Source organism: Coregonus clupeaformis, chromosome 34 (assembly GCF_020615455.1).
Source record: "Coregonus clupeaformis isolate EN_2021a chromosome 34, ASM2061545v1, whole genome shotgun sequence".
Classification (NCBI taxonomy): Eukaryota; Metazoa; Chordata; class Actinopteri; order Salmoniformes; family Salmonidae; genus Coregonus; species Coregonus clupeaformis.
The window spans coordinates 42,389,461-42,408,313 of NC_059225.1; the positions used below are offsets into that span (position 1 = coordinate 42,389,461).

General features: G+C 43.6%; 1 protein-coding gene across 1 annotated transcript in view; it reads left to right on the plus strand.

The window, feature by feature from the left end:
- LOC123482484 (MAM domain-containing glycosylphosphatidylinositol anchor protein 1-like) overlaps positions 1-13,806 on the plus strand; it is a 231,741-nt gene extending 217,935 nt beyond the window's left edge. Inside the window, exons 5-6 of the mRNA XM_045210359.1 lie at positions 9,165-9,361; positions 13,666-13,806. Of these exons, the coding sequence (XP_045066294.1) occupies positions 9,165-9,361; positions 13,666-13,806 (338 nt within the window). The remainder of the gene's footprint in view (positions 1-9,164; positions 9,362-13,665) is intronic.
- Positions 13,807-18,853: the final 5,047 nt, after the last annotated feature.

An 18,853-nucleotide genomic window follows, 5' to 3' on the forward strand; every position in this document is an offset into this window, starting at 1 on the left:
TGCGGGCAGTGCAGTTGCCGTACAAGCTGTGATACAGCCCGACAGAATGCTCTCGATGGTGCATCTGTAGAAGTTCGTGAGGGTCTTAGGGACCCAGACACATTTCTTCAGCCTCCTGAGGTTGAAGAGGTGCTGTTGTTCCTTCTTCACCATGCTGTCAGTGTGGAGGGACCATTTCATGTCCTCAGTGATGTGCACGCAGAGGAACTTGATGCTTTCTAGCCTCTCTCCACTGCAGCCCGACGATGTGGATTGGGGCGTGTTCTCTCTGCTGTCTCCTGTAGTCCACGATCAGTGCCTTCCTTTTGTTGACATTGAGGGAGAGGTTATTTTCCTGGCACCACTCCGCTAGGGCTCTCACCTCCTCTCTGTAGGCTGTTTTGATGTTGTTGGTAATCAGGTCTACCACTGTTGTGTCATCAGCAAAGTTGATGATTGAGTTGGAGATGTGTGGCCACGTGGTCATGAGCAAACAGGGAGTATAGGAGGGGGCTGAGCACGCACCCCTGTGGGGACCCCGTGTTAAGGATCAGCATGGCGGAGGTGTTGTTGCCTACCTTCGCCACCTGTGGTCGGCCCATCAAGAAGTCTAGGACCCAGTTGCACAGGGCGGGGTTCAGACCTAGGGCCCCGAGTTTAGTGATGAACTTGGAGGGCGCTATGGTGTTGAAGGCTGAGCTGTAGTCGATGAACAGCATTCTTACATAGGTATTTCTCTTGTCCAGGTGGGATAGGGCAGTGTGCAGTGCAATGTAGTGGGGTCTAGGTGGTGGGTAAGGTGGAGGTGATATGATCCTTAACTAACTTCTGATGACAGAAGTGAGTGCTACTGGGTGATAGTCATTTCACTTTCCTGGGTAGAGGAACAATGGTGGACATCTTGAAGCAAGTGGGGACAACAGACTGGGATATGGAGAGATTGAATATGTCCGTAAACACTCCAGCCAGCTGGTCTGCACATGCTCTGAGGACGCAGCTTGGGATGCTGTCTCGGCCGGCAGCCTTGCGAGCGTTAACACGCTTAAATGACTAACTCATGTCAGCCACGGAGAATGAGAGCACACAGTCCCCATGAGCGATGGGGGCCCACATTGGCGACTCAATGTTGTTTTTCTCAAAGTGGGCGAATGTGTTTAGCTTGTCGTGGTGCGAGGCATCGGTGTCCACGACGTGGCAGGCTTTCCCTTTATCATCTGTGATTGTCTGGAGTCTCTGCCACACATGTCTGAGCCGGTTAAGTGCAACTCCACTTTGTCCCTGTACTGTCATTTTGCCTCTTGGATTGCCTTAAGGAGGTCATAGCTGGTATGTTTGTACACGTCCATGTTCCCAGTCACCTTGCCATGGTTAAATGCGGTGGTTCGCGTTTTCAGTTTTGAGCGAATGTTTCCATCTACTCACGGTTTAGGTTTGGATAAGTTCTAATCATCACAGTGGGAACAACATCCTCTATGCACTTCCTGGTGAACCCAGTCACCGAGTCAGTGTATACAGCGATTCTATTCTCATAGGCGAACCGGAACATTTTGAAAGGGGTGATGATATTAATTAACAGTAATTTTGATCCGAATGTGCAAATTGTCCAAACAGATCCTCAAGGTAGATGGATGATTTTAAATATGTTATTGGACCATAAACAGATTTGGCTCATTAACCTATACGGTCCAAATAATGATGATCCACGCTCCTTTGAAAATAAATATAGTAATTGATCAACCCTACAACAATGCAAGACTATATCATAATGGTGGGAGATTATAATACGGTTTTAAATACCTCAATGGACCGTAAAGGAAATCACACTACAAACTATCACCCTCCCGCACTTAAGGAAATCACGAATGTCATGGATATATTGGAGCTAGTGGATATATGGAGGCTTACATATCCTGACCTAGTGAGATATACATGGCGGAGACTCAATCAAGCTAGTCATCTTGACTACTTTCTTATGTCGTTCTCTCTGGCACCAAAGGTTTAAAAAGTGTTGATAGGGGACAGAATGCGGTCAAACCATCAAATAATTTGCATATATATTACTCTTATAGAATTTCCATGTGGGTGAGGATATTGGAAATTGAATCAAAGCCTATTGGATGATAACTTGTTTGCAAAGCTGTCATCAAGGCAAAAAGGGTGGCTATTTGAAGAATCTCAAATACAAAGTATATTTTGATTTGTTTAACACTTTTTTGGTTACTAAATGATTCCATATGTGTTATTTCATAGAATTGATGTCTTCACTATTATTCTACAATGTAGAAAATAGTAAAAAATAAAGAAAACCCCTTCAATGAGTAGGTGTGTCCAAACTTTTGAAGGGAGACAATATGATTAACAGATGCCCCTTGGCACCCGACTAAGAGCACGCGAAAACCACTTGCAAACTTACCAAATGAAACAACTCCTTCCAGATCTGCTCATCCGTAATGAACGGAGGCAGATTTGCTACTACTACTCTTATTGACGGTGTCGAAAGAGGTGAAATTGGCAACAACACCCCTCTCACAAAAATCCCACCTGCAATTAGCTGGCTAACAAACTCAACTTTTACATAAACACAACCACAGCTTTTTGTTCATTCGGGATGCAGACCGCGAGCAGCTCTTTCTCCATTTTGACACCATTCTCCGGGATGCACCTGAACCCATGTCGAAGTGACAGCGTCCCCTCCCCACTCGGCTGAGATGACAGCGTCCCTCCCGGAACTCTAAAACAATATACAGTGGAAACTAATAAAACAACAATGCGTTAACCCTCCACCGTGAAAATAGAGAAAGTTAGAAAAACACACAAAAATTAAGAAAACTGCAAAACAGAGAGAGAGAGAGAGAGAGAGAGAGAGAGAGAGAGAGAGAGAGAGAGAGAGAGAGATTGAAGAGACAGGAAAAGATTGGTCCAACAAGGGGGGGCAGAGAGAGATGCAGAGAGACAGAGAGAGACAGAGAGAGACCCAGAGAGAGAATTAAAGTGAGTGGACAGTGGTTGCATTACAGAACACAACCGAGTCTGCTGATATTGAACCATTTCAGACTTTTTCCACATTCAGGCTTGAGTCCAAGGTTCAGACTCACCGTTCCTCTTTCCATCCTCCTCTTTTCCCTGATCCCAGGGGTAGGGGGTGCAGAAGTGGAAGTTGGGGTCAGCGGCACATATTCAGAGGCTCAGAAAAGCTGCTTATCCTGACTTTGTTTATGCCCCAAGTCTCCCGCTTCTTTCAGATCCTTCCAGCTATGCTCCACAACACAGGACACACAAACACACACAATGGATAAATACTCGCAATTACAATCAAATCAAATACACCAAACCACTGGTGTATCAAGCCAAAACATTCCCAGTCCATTCTCAAACACATAGTACGACATCGACTGCAGACAGGAGAAGCCTATAACCAACAGATGATCCAGATGACCTGATTAGCTATCCTCTCCATCTCTGTTTCTTGCCAGTGTCACCTGCCAACAGAAGAGAGAAAGAGAGGGAGGGAGAGGAAGAGGGTGACAGGAAAAAAGGAGAGAAGTGCAGAGGTGGAGAAGAGCTGCAGCAGAGTAGGTGGCAGTTAGATTGTGTCCCTGTGACTGAACACGTCGTCCATGTGCCAATTAGGCTGGCAGCGAGTTGGCAGGAAACGCACACATACACACTCATATATATGCACATACACTCACATATTTGTACAAGGACACACTCGCATATAACAACCCCAGTCCTCATCAAATGAGCCCAATGTCACCATACAGATAATATTAGACTCGCTTCAGGAAAGTATGTAGAGCGTCACTACTTCACAGGACAGCCATTTGAACGTAAATGCGTTTTTTGGCAGGAATGCCTTTTGGAACATGTGAACTTTCATGTGCCTTAATAACAAACTTGCATGCCATCTGTAAATACGAATACAATTCTTAAATTACGAGCCTAGTTGGTTTAGCCACAGAAAAAGACAGGAACCTTCCCGCTAGCCATGATTGGCTGAGATAATTAATGGGCTGAATATGCTGAGAGATGAGTTCGGATTGGTCTGCCATGTAGCACGCTTCTGTCTATTTAAGCTGGTCGGTATGTGTAGGTAATCCGTTCTAACGCGGCCTTTAAAAAAAGATATCACGTGGTAGAACTGCATAAGTGTTGCTCTCCACTTTCTGGAGGACCGAGTTTTGAAATCAGTGGAAATAGAGTATGATAGCTAAGGGGATGGAGAAAACACCTGTCTCTGGATTACATCTTCAAACTAAGGGCAACCATGGCATCTGTGACAGAGAGGGAGACGCTTCCATCCATGTATACGGGTAAGGTAGTCTAGTTAGCTACATTTTCAGATATTACACATTTCTAATTTTGTCAGAAAGTCGTTTTCATTTCAAGTTAAAGTGTACTGTTAGCTAGCTAGCTAACGTTAGCTGGCTGGCTCGCTAGCTAACGTTACGTGTATGATCTGTGTAGTAATATTATTTGTATCTCAGGGCCATTTGCTTTGCTAGTTATAGCCTAATGTTAGCTAGCTAACATGAACCTGGTTGGTTAGCTACCTGCAGATTCATGCAGGGTAGTAACGTCATGAGTTGGGATTATGGTTCATTGTTAAACAAAAGACTCCACTATGCAAGTAACCATTTCAATAGAATGTTCATGTCACCTCGAGAACTGTTGATAGACATAGCTGGTAAATTTGCTCCGGCTATCTACTCTGTTTTCAGAGCACTCTCGTCTGAGTGTGCCAGAGCACAGAATAACTGACAAATTGATGAACGCTCAACACCCGTTGAATATGGCCGGTGTCAGTAAACGTTGACAAAAAAGCATAATTAAATTGTTGCCAGCAGCACAGTTGCAGTCACCAACGCTCTTGATAACATAAAAACAGCCTAACCAGCTCTGCTAGGGCGAGTAAAATGGTCAGAGTGAGCTGTTCTCTCATTTGTGTCTGGAAGTAGCTAGCAAGCTAGCCAATGTTAGCCAGTTTGCTTGGGTGCTTGATTGCTGTTGTTAGGACAGAACCCTAATCGGATCAACCCTCGTCCTCATATGCAAATCCTTAAAGAGATGGGTGGGGCTAGAGCTTAAGAGGGTGTGAACGATGCTGAATTGGTGTAGACAAAGAAGAACTCTCCAATAGGTGTACCAATTCAAAGGCAATTTTCTCAAAAGTGAGGTTACAAGTTTTTCAACTTTCAAAGCAGAATTACTTTCCCATTGTTCCTCAACTGTAGCGTATGATATACCATTTTCTAGCTCTGTGATGAGTACTGAGTATTCGAAGGCAGGACGCAGACGCAGGAATTAACAAGGTCAAGGTTTACTTAACAGTGACAAAGAGAAATAACAAAAAGAGAGTAAATTACACGCAGCTAAACCATCACACACAACATCATAAAGAACAGTCCAGGGCTAAATAGGGGTGGTGATGAGATGATGAGGTGCAGGTGTGGTAGAAATTAACTGGCCATGACCTGACGGCGTCCGTCTTCACTCCTTCCATTAACACCCCCTGAGGACTGATCCGGTATCCCAGGAAGGAGATGGCCTGTTGGTGGAATTCGCATTTCTCCCATTTCACCAACAGGTTGTGTTCCCAGAGGCGTAGGACAGCTCGGACGTCCCTGACGTGCTCCTCAAATGTAGCCGAGTAGATCAGGACATCGTCGATGTACACCACCAACTGTCTACTCAGCATGTCCCGGAACACGTCATTGACGAAGGACTGGAACACAGAAGGTGCATTGGCGAGGCCGTAGGGCATGACGCAGTATTCATAGTGGCCTGAGGTAGTGCTGAATGCCGTCTTCCACTCGTCTCCTTCCCGGATTTGGATAAGGTTGTAGGCACTCCTCAGGTCCAACTTGGTAAAGTACTGGGCCCCTCGTAGCTGCTCGATATCCGACGAAACCAGACGGTAGTGGTGACTGCGTTCAGCCCCCTGTAGTCAATGCATGGTCTCAGTCCTCTGTCTTTTTTGGCCACGAAGAAGAAGCTGGCGGAGGCAGGAGATGTAGAGCGTCTGATGAACCACTGTTTCAGGGTCTCCGCCACATACTTCTCCATGGCCTCAGTCTCCACCATGGAAAGGGAGTAAATGCGATTCTTCGGGGGGTGTTGTCCCTCCAGCAGGTCAATGGCGCAGTCCCAGGGCCTGTGAGGAGGGAGATACATAGCCTTTAATGAAGAGAAGACATCGGAAAGATCTGCATACTCACGTGGAATGTTGGGCTGGAGGGCGGACTCCGGACTCTCCACTGACGTGGAACAACAAACCACCAGCAGGCAGGTCTTCCGGCATGAGGTGGACCAGGCTGTGATCCTCTTGGTGCGCCAATTGATGGTAGGGTTGTGTAGTCTGAGCCAGGGCAATCCCAAGACAATCCGTTGAAGGGGTGACGTGACGATGTGGAATGACAGCTCCTCGTGGTGCTCCGGTAGATTGGGAATGGTGATGGTGATGGGGAGAGTGACGTGCGTAATGGTGCCTGATCCAAGGGGTTTATTGTCCAGTGAGGTGACGTGTAGCGGAGATGGCAGTGGCACGGTGGGCAACCCCCATTCAGAGACCAGCTCCCTATCTATAAGGTTCCCCGCTGATCCGAAATCTATCATAGCAGTAGAAATAGAATAACCAGTAACCGTTATGGGAACTAAAAACAATGGTTTTGTGATAGGAGCTGACGTAACACTCAAGGAGCGGCGACGGGAGTCATACCACCTAGATAGGGAGCCGCCAGGAGATCTGTGGTCCGTGGTGGTGTAGGGGGTGCTGCCCACCTCCATGGGTGAGGACTCAGAAGCAGGGTGGCTTCCATAGCTCAGATGGAGTGAGCGTCGAGGCTCCGGGAGGTGTTGGGAACGCAGTCTCTCTCTCAACATGTCGTCAAGACGGATGGACGTGGTGATGAAGGTATCAAGGTCCATCTCGTCGTCCCGACATGCGAGTTCCGTCTTGATGTTCTCCCGTAAGCCTCTCCTAAAGGCCGTGCGCAGAGCACGGTCATTCCAGCCAGAAGATGCCGCCACCGTGCGAAAGCTCAGAGCGTTCTTGGACGCTGGCCCCTCTCTGTTGTAGATGGAGGAGATGCTCACCCTCGTCCTTTCCCTCCGTGGGATGATCAAACACCGCCCTGAACCGAGCGAGGAAGGTGGGGTAGGGTAGCGCCACTGCCTCCTCTCCTTCCCAGACTGCCATGGCCCAATCCAGCGCCTTTCCTTTAAGTAGCGAAATCACCAGCGCTATCCTGGCTTGGTCAGATGGATATGCCCCAGGCTGACGCGCCAGATAAAGTAAAACCTGTAGCAGGAAGCCACTACATTTAATAGTTTTACCGTCATAGCGCTCCGGTAGGGCGAGGGTTCCCGCAGAAGTGGGTGATAGCACGAGAACAGGTGGATTGGGGCACTCGCCACTCCCTGAGGTGGAACCGGAGCGCTGGGCAGTTTATGCAGAGTTTGGAGCACTTACTACATGGCGGCATTCAACTGGGCGAGCTGCTGCTGGTGCTGGTCAATGCACTGGGAAACTCCTGATGCATCCATTTTCGTTTGGTGTGTGATTCTGTGACACGTACTGAGTATACGAAGAGGCAGGACGCAGGAATTAACAAGTTCAAGGTTTACTAAACAATGACGAAGAGAAATAACAAAGATAGAGTAAATGACACACAGCTAAACAATCACACACAACATCATAAAGAACAGTCCAGGGCTAAACAGGGGTGGTGATGACATGATGAGGTGCAGGTGCGCTGGAGGTGATTAGGTGCATTGGGTTTCCATTCCGGTGTTACAGAGGTGGTGCGTTCAGACCGGTGGCTCAGTAGACCGGCGAATCAGAGCGCCGGAGGGGACAACGGGAGGAGACGTGACAAGCTCTGACTCTCTACTTTTATCCAATGTAAAAAACACAATTTCAAATTTTGCTACATAAGAGCGAATCAAGCCGTTCGGTCACATATATCTTAATTTGATCATCCTGATGTTGCAGGAATTTTCCTGCACAGCTTATAGTGTATTCGAGATTTAGAAAGTATTCTGAAGTTCGTAATTTCTTGTTTAAAGTTTCAGACTTGATTTGCCCTCACGAAAATTGTATCAACCCCCCCCCATGTCCATTAATTATAATGCACATAATAATTCACATTTCCTGTTGCTCCAGGATTATTTTCCTGCTGTGAGAAATTGGGTCAAATTAAGATACGGCAGTAGTGGGAGTGATGGAGGGATAAAGAAATAGATATAATGTGGGAGAGAGACAGAACAGCGAGGAAAGACTCTTTCATGGACGTGAAAGCTGTTGAAATTATGACCACATTGGAAAGAGGGAGATTACACTGAGAGGGAGATAAAGAAATACGATAAAAAAGTAAGTAATTACAGATCGAAAGAGAGGGAGAGAAGAAGACAGAGTGGAAAAAGAGGAAGAAAGACAGAAGGAAAGACAAGAAAAATAAAGCAGGCTTGTCAAAATCTCTCTCTCCCTCTCTCTAACTTTCCCATTAGACAGCATAATATGACATTTGACTGCAGCCTCACAATGTAACGTTAGCGCCAGTTAGACACACTTTAAGAATCAGAGTTTGTGAGATCCTGTTGTGCCTACAATAGTGTGTTGATTCATAGCCACCAGTAGTCAGATGTCAAGGTCCTTGCTAGCTGGGATACACATGTAGGATCTTAATTTGAGCCAGTTTACTACAGCAGGAAAATAATAAACATTTTGTAGGAGTTGACATTTCAAAGTAGAAAGAAGCCTTTCTAAACCTCAAAATTACAACAAGTTTTACATTTCCTGGTTGATCAAATTAAGATCCTACGCCTTTATGTCCAGTTGTTCCAATGAAACAAGTCTGGACAGGTAAGGCATTGGTCACCCATGGGTTAGGGGATAGGGTGCGTGTGGGTGAGAGAAAATGTGTGTGTTAGTGTGAGAGAGCGAGAGCGAGAGAGCGAGAGAGCGAGAGAGAGAGAGAGAGAGAGAGATAGATATTTTCCTGATTCATTTGTGGAGTGTCTCAGTGTTATAGGTACAGTAGGTGGAGACTGCGTAGTACAGATGTGTAACCATTGTGAGGAAGGTCTTTACATAGCCTTGATGGAGTTTTGTAGAGTATTTGGAAAAACCTATTCTTGATATTGACAAAGGGCTTCTGTGTGTGTATGTGTGTGTGTGTTTCTAGACCTCGACAAACCCGTGCTGACGGTGCACCAGACCATCAGTGATGTGCGCGGGAGCTACTACCAGGAGAAGACAGTGTTCTTGCGCTGTACGGTCAACTCCAACCCCCCAGCCCGCTTCATCTGGAAACGTGGCACCACGCCCATAGAGCAGAGCAAGGATACCGGAGTGGACATCTATGAACCGCTCTACACACAGGTACTGTACGAGGACCAAACACAAGCACACAAGTTCACACTCCAAATTCACCACAACCCATACAACAGTATGGACACAGGCTCACGGCATACACATAAACATGCACAACCATAGAGATTGATAGAGGACTCATCTTTGTACCTGTGCCATTATTTTAAAATGGAGACGTCAAAGACGCCATAGTCAATTTTCTTGTTTTGTTTTTGAAAAAAGCGTAAAGTTAATATTGGTGATTTACCTCTTACTGCAGTGCCGAGGCCCTGAACCAAATCTAGTGTGTCATTCATTTATTGTGGTCACTAGATGGCTTAAAGCCATTTACAAACCACAGGCAACCCAATTTACAATTTGAAGAAGACAGTGCTCTGATCATTGGCTGATCGCTCCCAACCCATAGGAATCCCCACCAAGTTGACTACTTTAAAATGGTGGTCTTCAATGGCAACGCCCATGCTAAAATGGGTTATATCCATCTAGTCCTTTATATATCTCTATGACCACAACCCATAAGAGAGAGCAAGCATAACAGAGTGGACATCTACCAGCCGCTCTACACACAGGTATTGTATGTATGAGGATAACACACAGCTTATACACCATATGTAACTGGGTAGAACCGTTGACCTATTGTGAATGCACCCTTGTTGGTCTGCCAGTGCCAGGTGGCCCTTCATTGTGTTTACATTCACACTTCACCTCAACTCATAGAACAGCACATGGATACAGACTCCCATACATGGGCCTACTCACAAACATACACATGCTCACTCATCACATCATATTGGACAAAGCAAGGATATTGGAGTGAATATCTTTGAACCGCTATACACACAAGTATAAATTCAAAAAATAGAAAAAAAATGGACAAAAATGAATATAAAAAAAATAAAAAATAAAAACAAAAATACACAAAAAAGATTACTAAAAAATATATATATATAAAATAAATAAATAAAAACAATAAACTAAAAAATAATATATATATATATATATATATATATATATATATATATATATATATATATATATATATATATATATATATATATAACAAATGACAATGAAAAATATACTATAATAATTAAAAAGAAAAAAATACAAAAAAGAAATAAATTGTAAAGTGGTTGTCCCACTGGCTATCATAAGGTGAATGCACCAATTTGTAAGTCGCTCTGGATAAGAGCGTCTGCTAAATGACGTAAATGTAAATGTAATGTAATGTAAATGTAAGTATAGGCACACACAAGTGCACACACACTAACATTCCAGACTAAACATAAACAGTACAGCAAGGATAATTAAGTAGAACATACTTTGTATATCAAATACAGACCTTATCCATGTGATGTGTTCATCCTTGAACACTTCACACAACACACACACACACACACACACACACACACACACACGCAGACATTCACATGTACACAGCACTTAATCTGTTCACATGTTAAAAAACACCTTTGACTCACATTCCATTCCTGTCAAAGCTGAGCTTCTAGACTCAAAGCACAAGGCAGCAATATGTGGAATATGTCACGATGGTACAACAATTGAATAGCATTCAACAACATAGCTGTGGGGTAGTCCATTGTTTAGCCAGTATAGCCCTATATGGAACTCAAGGTTCAGTCACTCGACAGCTAATCACAGATAATACTGGTTGCAAACAGCACACACATGCACACAAACACTCTCTCTTGCATACACACATGCACACACAGGCAGCTGTTAAGCTCTGAGTCAGTCAGTGCACCGTCAGGGTTGGGTAGGTTACTTTCTAAATATAATCAATTTCAGTTACTAGTTGCCTGTCCAATATTGTAATCATTAATGTAACTTTTGGATTACCCAAACTCAGTAACATTTAACTACTTTCAGTTACTTTTAGATTACTTTCCCCTTAAGAGGCATTAGAAGAAGACAACAATGAATATTACCAATTGTACGGCAAGATAAATCAATGTTAGAGTTTACTGGCATAGTTGCATTTTACTTTATGGGTTATGTAGGCTTCTAACCCATTGCTTTCTATTTCAATACAGATAATACAACAATTAGGCTATATATTTACATAAAAAAAACAGTCAGATTTCCAGTCCTTCCAGTTAATGAAATACCCCTTGCGCTTCAAGAATAGGACTCGGAAATATAGATTAGTCTAATTGTTTTACCTGACCAAAAATGAAGGACTTATTAGCCTACTCTGTTGTTTATGTTTTTATCATGGAGGACTGATTGGGTTCATTGCTTCAAAACATGGTTGAAAAATAAATGCTGCTCTCATGGAATGCCATATGCTGCATTTGCTATAAGCCTGTTATTTACGTTTTTGTTGGTGACACCATAGAATTCGGAATTAGAATACTTACATTTTTTTTTACATTTTAGTGATTTAGCAGACGCTCTTATCCAGAGCGACTTACAGTTAGTGAGAGCATACATGTTTTTTTTTTTTAATACTTAATGAATTTCATAGGATCTCTATGGGGTGACACTTTTATATCTCGATAATTTGTAGCTGTTGAAGTCTATCAAAAGTGTGCACGTTTAAGCATGTGTCCGTTAGGCCTTTGGACATTTTTTTTGAATCAGCACAAATTAGATAGACCAATAAAAGCCCTACTCGGGGACTTCTGAAACTTGTTTTTCACAGAATGTGTGGAGCACAATACCACGGAGGAGTTTACAAGGGAGGAACTCCCTCAAACTTTGAATCCACAGGCTGGGATCCACACTATGTAGCTAGTGCTAGAGCACATTTTTCACTGGCTGTCCATGGGTCGCATAAACAATGATTGACAGGCACTTCTTCAATTCAACCATTATTGGGGTAAAATACACCTATACATTTGTGAACAGCCATCCACAAAAAGACACAAATAATTGAGAGAGCAGCAGTTTGATTCACTAAATTGCTATGGAGATAGCAATAATGGGCCTAAGTAAGTGATATCCGTATCGCCCGTAGGCTACACCACTGCTGTCATCCTTACCTTCAAGCGTTTATTCAAGTTGGTCGTATAATATTTTATGCTGACAGCAGTCGCACCATTGGAAGACACAGCTTGCAATGTAGCCTACAAAAACCTATTCATGCTTTTTTCCCGCAATCCATCAAACGCATTTGGTGTGTCATCCTAGTGGTCTCTGACTTGTGGTCAGACTCGCTCAGGCAGAACAAACTTAAACTTGGCCTTTGTTCAATGCTGATTTGAATGTCATTAAGAAAACAGAAAGGCGTCATCTTTTTCTCCCCCACAAACATCTATCCGTCTTGTTATTCCCTTGCTGGGAGATGCATCTCAGGCCGTCACTTCTAATTCACCTGTTAGAGAATCCTAGAAGTAATCCTAGAAGTAATCATCTAGTTTTTCAAAAGTATCTGAAATCTGATTACAATATTTTTGCTGGTAACGTAACAGATTTCAGTGACAGTATTTTTGTAATCCGTTACATGCAACGGTTGACATGTCATCCATTACTCCCCAACCCTGACAACCATATAGCTACTAGCATTGTTCCGTCTGTTCTCCTTTAATTTAAGTAGCTGTATGGTCTGCTACAAAGGGCCACCCTGAGAGCACAAATTAGCCGGAGTGGCTCTTCCCATGCTACGACAGTGGAAGTCAGCCAAGGTTGCATCCCAAATCGCACCATTCACACTATATAGGGAATAGGTTGCCATTTGGGATGCACACCAAGGCTTAGACGGGTGGAATAGGCAGCCGTGGGAATGAAGTATGAACTGGCTTATCGGGAAATCATTATTGAAGTAGAGTTTTAAAAGCTCTATGTAGTTCTATGGACTGCAGAGAGAGATGGAGCGAGGGAGGGAGGGAGAGAGAGAGGAATGGAAAGTGAAAGAGAGAGAAACAGAAATGGAAAGAAAGAGAGAGAAAAAAGAGAGAGAGATGGATTTATGATTATATTATTCTGATGATGATATTTAATTTGTCTGATGGTCTCATCCAAAAGGAATTTAGAATCCTTTAATCAGATCTATTCTCTCTGCTCTATGATATTAGGACATTGGTGTGTAAGTATGTGTGTATGTGTCTGAGAGACATTAAATATATTTGTTGTTCATCTTTGCATGTGTAGGATTGTGTGTGTGTGTGTGTGTGTGTGGCCACTTTTGAACACTTTTGTGTTTAAAAGTGCAATTAGAAATGTGGTGTCTGAGATTGTGTAAATGTATTGTGTGCGTGTGTTTTTGTTTTTGTGAAGACTATTCACGTGCAATCAGTCAGGGTGTGTTACTGTTATATCTCTGTGACCAGTCAATGTTTTCTGTCACGCAGGGGGAGACCAAGGTGCTGAAGCTGAAGAACCTGAGGCCAAAGGACTTTGCAAACTACACGTGCCAGGTGTCGGTTCGCAATGTATGTGACATCCCTGATAGCTCTGTCACCTTTCGGCTCACCAACGCCACCAGTAAGTGACACATAGTCCTCCCTATCATTATTCTACACCCCTCTTTCATAATTTTATTTCAGTATGTTTTTAATAAAGAGACAAGACGGTAAAGGCAAGGTTTGTGACAGGATTCAAACCTACGTGGATAGAAAGAGCATATGTGTTGAAGGTGGTGGTGTTTACCACTAAACCACCCCAAGCAACACCTCTCTCCTTTAATCTCCTTTTTCTCTGTGTGAATCCATCCCTCAATTTTTTATCCCTTGTCTCGCTCTGTCTCACTGAACCGTGCTCTGCTTTCCCCCCTCCTCTCTTTCATACACAGACCCTCCATCTCGTCCTCCCTCTCTCCCACTTTCCCCCTCCTCACCTCTCATCTCTCGCTCACCCCAACTCCCTCTCTTTGAGGATCGCACTCCATCTCTTCCCCTCCTCTCAACTCACTCCTTCTCCCCTTCCTTCTCCCTCAATGTCCATATCCCTCACTGTCTCTCTCTTTATTTTCTCTCCCCGTTGACGTACATCTCTCACTCCCTTGCTCCTTTCCTCTGTGTGTTACACCGTCTATCCGTCTTGTTATTCCCTTGCTGGGAGACACATCTCAGGCCGTCACTTCTAATTCACCTGTCAGAGAACTCTTTTTATCTCCCTTCATTCCGGCCCGTCTCCACGGCGATGCCATGTTACCACCGGCAAAGACGTTGCAGTCGACAACGCTGTCAGTTAGACTGCAGCCTCCCTCCGAAGGCCGCTCGCTCGGCAAACGAGAGCCAGAATCTTTTTCATTCCCTTTCTTTTCTGTTTTTGCCGCATTTCAAATGTCATCAGACAAACCCCCCTTCCGAGAGCTGACCTATTCGTCTGTTTTAATGCAGCGTATATGTATATATTTCTTTGCGAGAATTGAAAGGCCATGATTGATGATAAGATATTTCCGCTGATGTCGGGGTTTGAAGTACAGGACAGTTATATTAAAGGGTTCAAAGGATGCTCATTTGCATAATTCATTTAAGAGTCAATTCAGAGGAAACAATATGTGGTGGATGAGGTTAGCACTAGCCACGGGGCTAAATACTTGTAAATCAATGTTTATTCCATTCATTAGTGGGAGCACAAAAGCAGGCGAAGCAGCCAGAGAACATTTTGTAACACCTAATAAAGGGAAAGTACCAGAGAAATGAGCTCTCCATTAATAGATAATGTTATTTTTGTGGTATTCTCTCCGTCTTACTTCCTTCGCGGCTGTGAAACCTTTTTTTGTGTGTGTTTGGGGTCAAATTAGTGTGCTGAAAATGTATACAGCTGCAAACTGCAAACATATTGTTCTCTACGTGTGGGGTTCACTCAAGTAAAAGGCACAGATTTTTTCCCCCCATCCCGTAAGAGGCTGTGTGGCAAGCTCTCTCGCTGTCTCTGACTGTCTCAGGGAAATTGTGAAAGGAGAGTAGGAGACACAGGACTCTGGCAATACGGCAATACTTTGGTACCCTTGAGGATACCCTCTCCGAAAAACAGACATAAACAAACACGCTTACCCTAGTACACAGCCAAGCAAAAGCAAAAGAACAACATCACAAATTGGAATTTGGATCTGGTTTTAAGAGAAAGGCATTAAGCTGGATAAAGATACAGAGGGACAAGAGGAATCAATCACAGATTTGGTTTTTGGCTTTTTTATTTCTTTGCTGTCGGACACGCAATTGAAACAAGGAATACAAATGGCCCATAGTTCATCGTCCAAGCTCCGATGCAGGTCGGCACAACGCAACCAATGACAGCACTTGAATAAAATAAGCAAAACTATTCAAGTTACTCTTCTTTTGTACCTTCTTGTACAGTGCATTCAGAAAGTATTTAGAACCCTTGACTTTTTCCACATTTTGTTACGTTATAGCCTTATTCTAAAATTGATTAAATAAAAAATGTTCCTCATCAATATACACACAATACCCCATAATGACATGGCAAACATTTATAAAATGTTTAAAACAGAAATACCTTATTTACATAAGTATTCAGACCTTTTGCTATGAGACTCGAAATTGAGCTCAGGTGCATCCTGTTTCCAATAATCATCCTTGAGATGTTTCTACAACTTGATTGGAGTCCACCAGTGGTAAATTCAATTGATTGGACATGATTTGGAAGGGCACACACCTGTCTATATAAGGTCCCACAGTTGACAGTGTATGTCAGAGCAAAAACCAAGCCATGACGTGGGAGGAATTGTCTGTAGCGTTCCGAGACAGGATTGTGTTTGAGGCACAGATCTGGGGAAGGGTACCAAAAAATGTCTGCAGCATTGAAGGTCCCCAAGAACACAGTGGCCTCCATCATTGTTAAATGGAAGAAGTTTGGAACCACCAAGACTCTTCCTAGAGCTGGCCGCCCAGCCAAACTGAGCAATAGGGGGGGAAGGGCCTTGGTCAGGGAGGTGACCAAGAACCCGATGGTCACTCTGACAGAGCTCCAGAGTTCCTCTGTGGAGATGGGAGAACCTTCCAGAAGGACAACCATCTCAGCAGCACTCCACCAATCAGGCCTCTATGGTAGTGGCCAGCTGGAAGCCGCTCCTCAGTAAATGGCACATGACAGCCCGCTTGCAGTTTGCCAAAAGGCACCTAAAGACCCTCACACCATGAGAAACAAGATTCTTTGGTCTGATGAAACCGAAATTGAACTCTTTGGCCTGAATGCCAAGTGTCACGTCTGGAGGAAACCTGGCACCATCCCTACGGTGAAGCATGGTGGTGGCAGCATCATGCTGTGGGATCCTTGATGGGAACCTGCTCCAGAGCGCTCAGGACCCCAGACTGGGGTGAAGGTTCACCTTCCAACAGGACAATGACCCTAAGCACACAGCCAAGACAATTCAGGAGTGGCTTTAGGATAAGTCTCTGAATGTCCTTGAGTTGCCCAGCCAGAGCCCGAACAAACATCTCTGGAGAGACCTGAAAGTAGCTGTGCAGCGAAGCTCCCCATCCAACCTGACAGAGCTTGAGAGGATCTGCAGAGAAGAATGGGAGGAACTCCACAAATAAAGGTGTGCCAAGCTTTTTGGGTCATACCCAAGAAGACTCAAGGCTGTAATCGCTGCCAAAGGTGCTTCAACAAAGTACTGAGTAAAGTGTCTGAATACTTATGTAAATGTCATATTTCAGTTTTGTATTTTTTATACATTTGGAAAAATTCTAAAAACCTGTTTTTGCTTTGTCATTATGCGATATTGTGTGTAGATTGATGAGGGGAAAAAACATTTAAATCAATTTTAGAATAAGGCTGTAACATAACAAAATTCAAGGGGACTGAATACTTTCTGAATACTCAGAAAACTCCTTTACAGTACCTTCAGAATGTATTCACACCCCTTTACTTTTTCCACATTTTGTTCTTGCAGCCTGACTTTAAAATTGATTACATTTAGATTTTGTGTCACTGATCAATACACAATACCCCATAATGTCAAAGTGGAATTTTGTTTGTAGAAAATGTTCGAAATAAAATAATGTAAAACTAAAATGTTTTGAGTCAATAAGTATTGAACACCTTTGTTATGGCAAGCCTAAATAAATTCAGGAGTAAAAATGTGCTTACAAATAATTTGCATGAACTCATTCCATGTTCAATAATAGTGGTTGAATGACTACCCCATCTCTCCACCTCACACATACAAGTATCTGTAAGGTCCTACAATCGAATAGTGAATTTCAAGCACAGATTCAACCACAAAGACCAGGGAGGTTTTTTCAATGCCTCGCAAAGAAGGACACCGATTGGTAGATGTGTAAAAATGTTATTATTTAGACTTTGGATTGTGTATGAATACACCCAGTCACTACAAAGATAGAGGTGTCCTTCCTAACTCAGTTGCCGCAAAGGAAGGAAACTGCTGAGTGATTTCACCAGGAGGCCAATGGTGCTTTTAAAACAGTTACAGAGTTTAATGATTGTGTTATGAGAAAACTGAGGATGGATTAACAACATTGTAGTTACTCCACAATACTAACCTAAATGACAGAGTGAGAAGAAGGTAGCCTTTACAGAATCAAAATATTCAAAAACATGCATCCTGTTTGCAACACGGCACTTAAGTAATACTGCAAGAAATGAATTTTTTGTCCTAAATACATAGCCTTATGTTTGGGATAAATTCAACATAACACACCATTCAGTACCACTCTTAATATTTTCAAGCATGGTGGTGGCTGCGTCATGTTATAGGTATGCTTGTCATCGGCAAGGACTAGGGAGTTCTTCAAGGCAAAACTGCTCCAGCTCCTTTAAGTTTGGGTGGGTTCCGCTGGTGTACAGCAATCTTTAAGTCATTGGATTGAGGTCGAGGCTTTGACTAGACCATTCCAAGAAATGTAAATGTTTCCCCTTGAACCACTAGAGCGTTGCTTTAGCAGTATGCTTAGGGTCATTGTCCTGCTGGAAGGTGAACCTCCGTCCCAGTCTCAAATCTCTGGAAGACTGAAACAGGTTTCCCTTAAGAATTTCCCTGTATTTAGCACCATTCCATCATTCCTTCAATTCTGACTTGTTTCCCAGTCCCTGCTGATGAAAAACATCCCCACAGCATGATGCTGCCACCACCATGCTTCACTGTGGGGATGGTGTTCTCGGGGTGATGAGAGGTGTTGGGTTTGCACCAGACATAGCATTTTTCTTGATGGCCAAAAAGCTCAATTTTAGTCTCATCTGACCAGAGTACCTTCTTCCATATGTTTGGGGAGTCTCCCACATGCCTTTTGGCGAACACCAAACGTGTTTGCTTATTATTTTCTTTAAGCAATGGCATTTCTCTGGCCACTCTACCAAAAAGCCCAGCTCTGTGGAGTGTACGGCTTAATGTGGTCCTATGGACAGATACTCCAATCTCCGCTGTGGAGCTTTGCAGGGTTATCTTTGGTCTCTTTGTTGCCTCTCTGATTAATGCCCTCCTTGCCTGGTCCGTGAGTTTTGGTGGGTGGCCCTCGGCAGGTTTGTAGTGGTGCCATATTCTTTTAATTTTTTTATAAATGGATTTAATGGTGCTCCGTGGGATGTTCAAAGATTCAGATATTTTCTTAT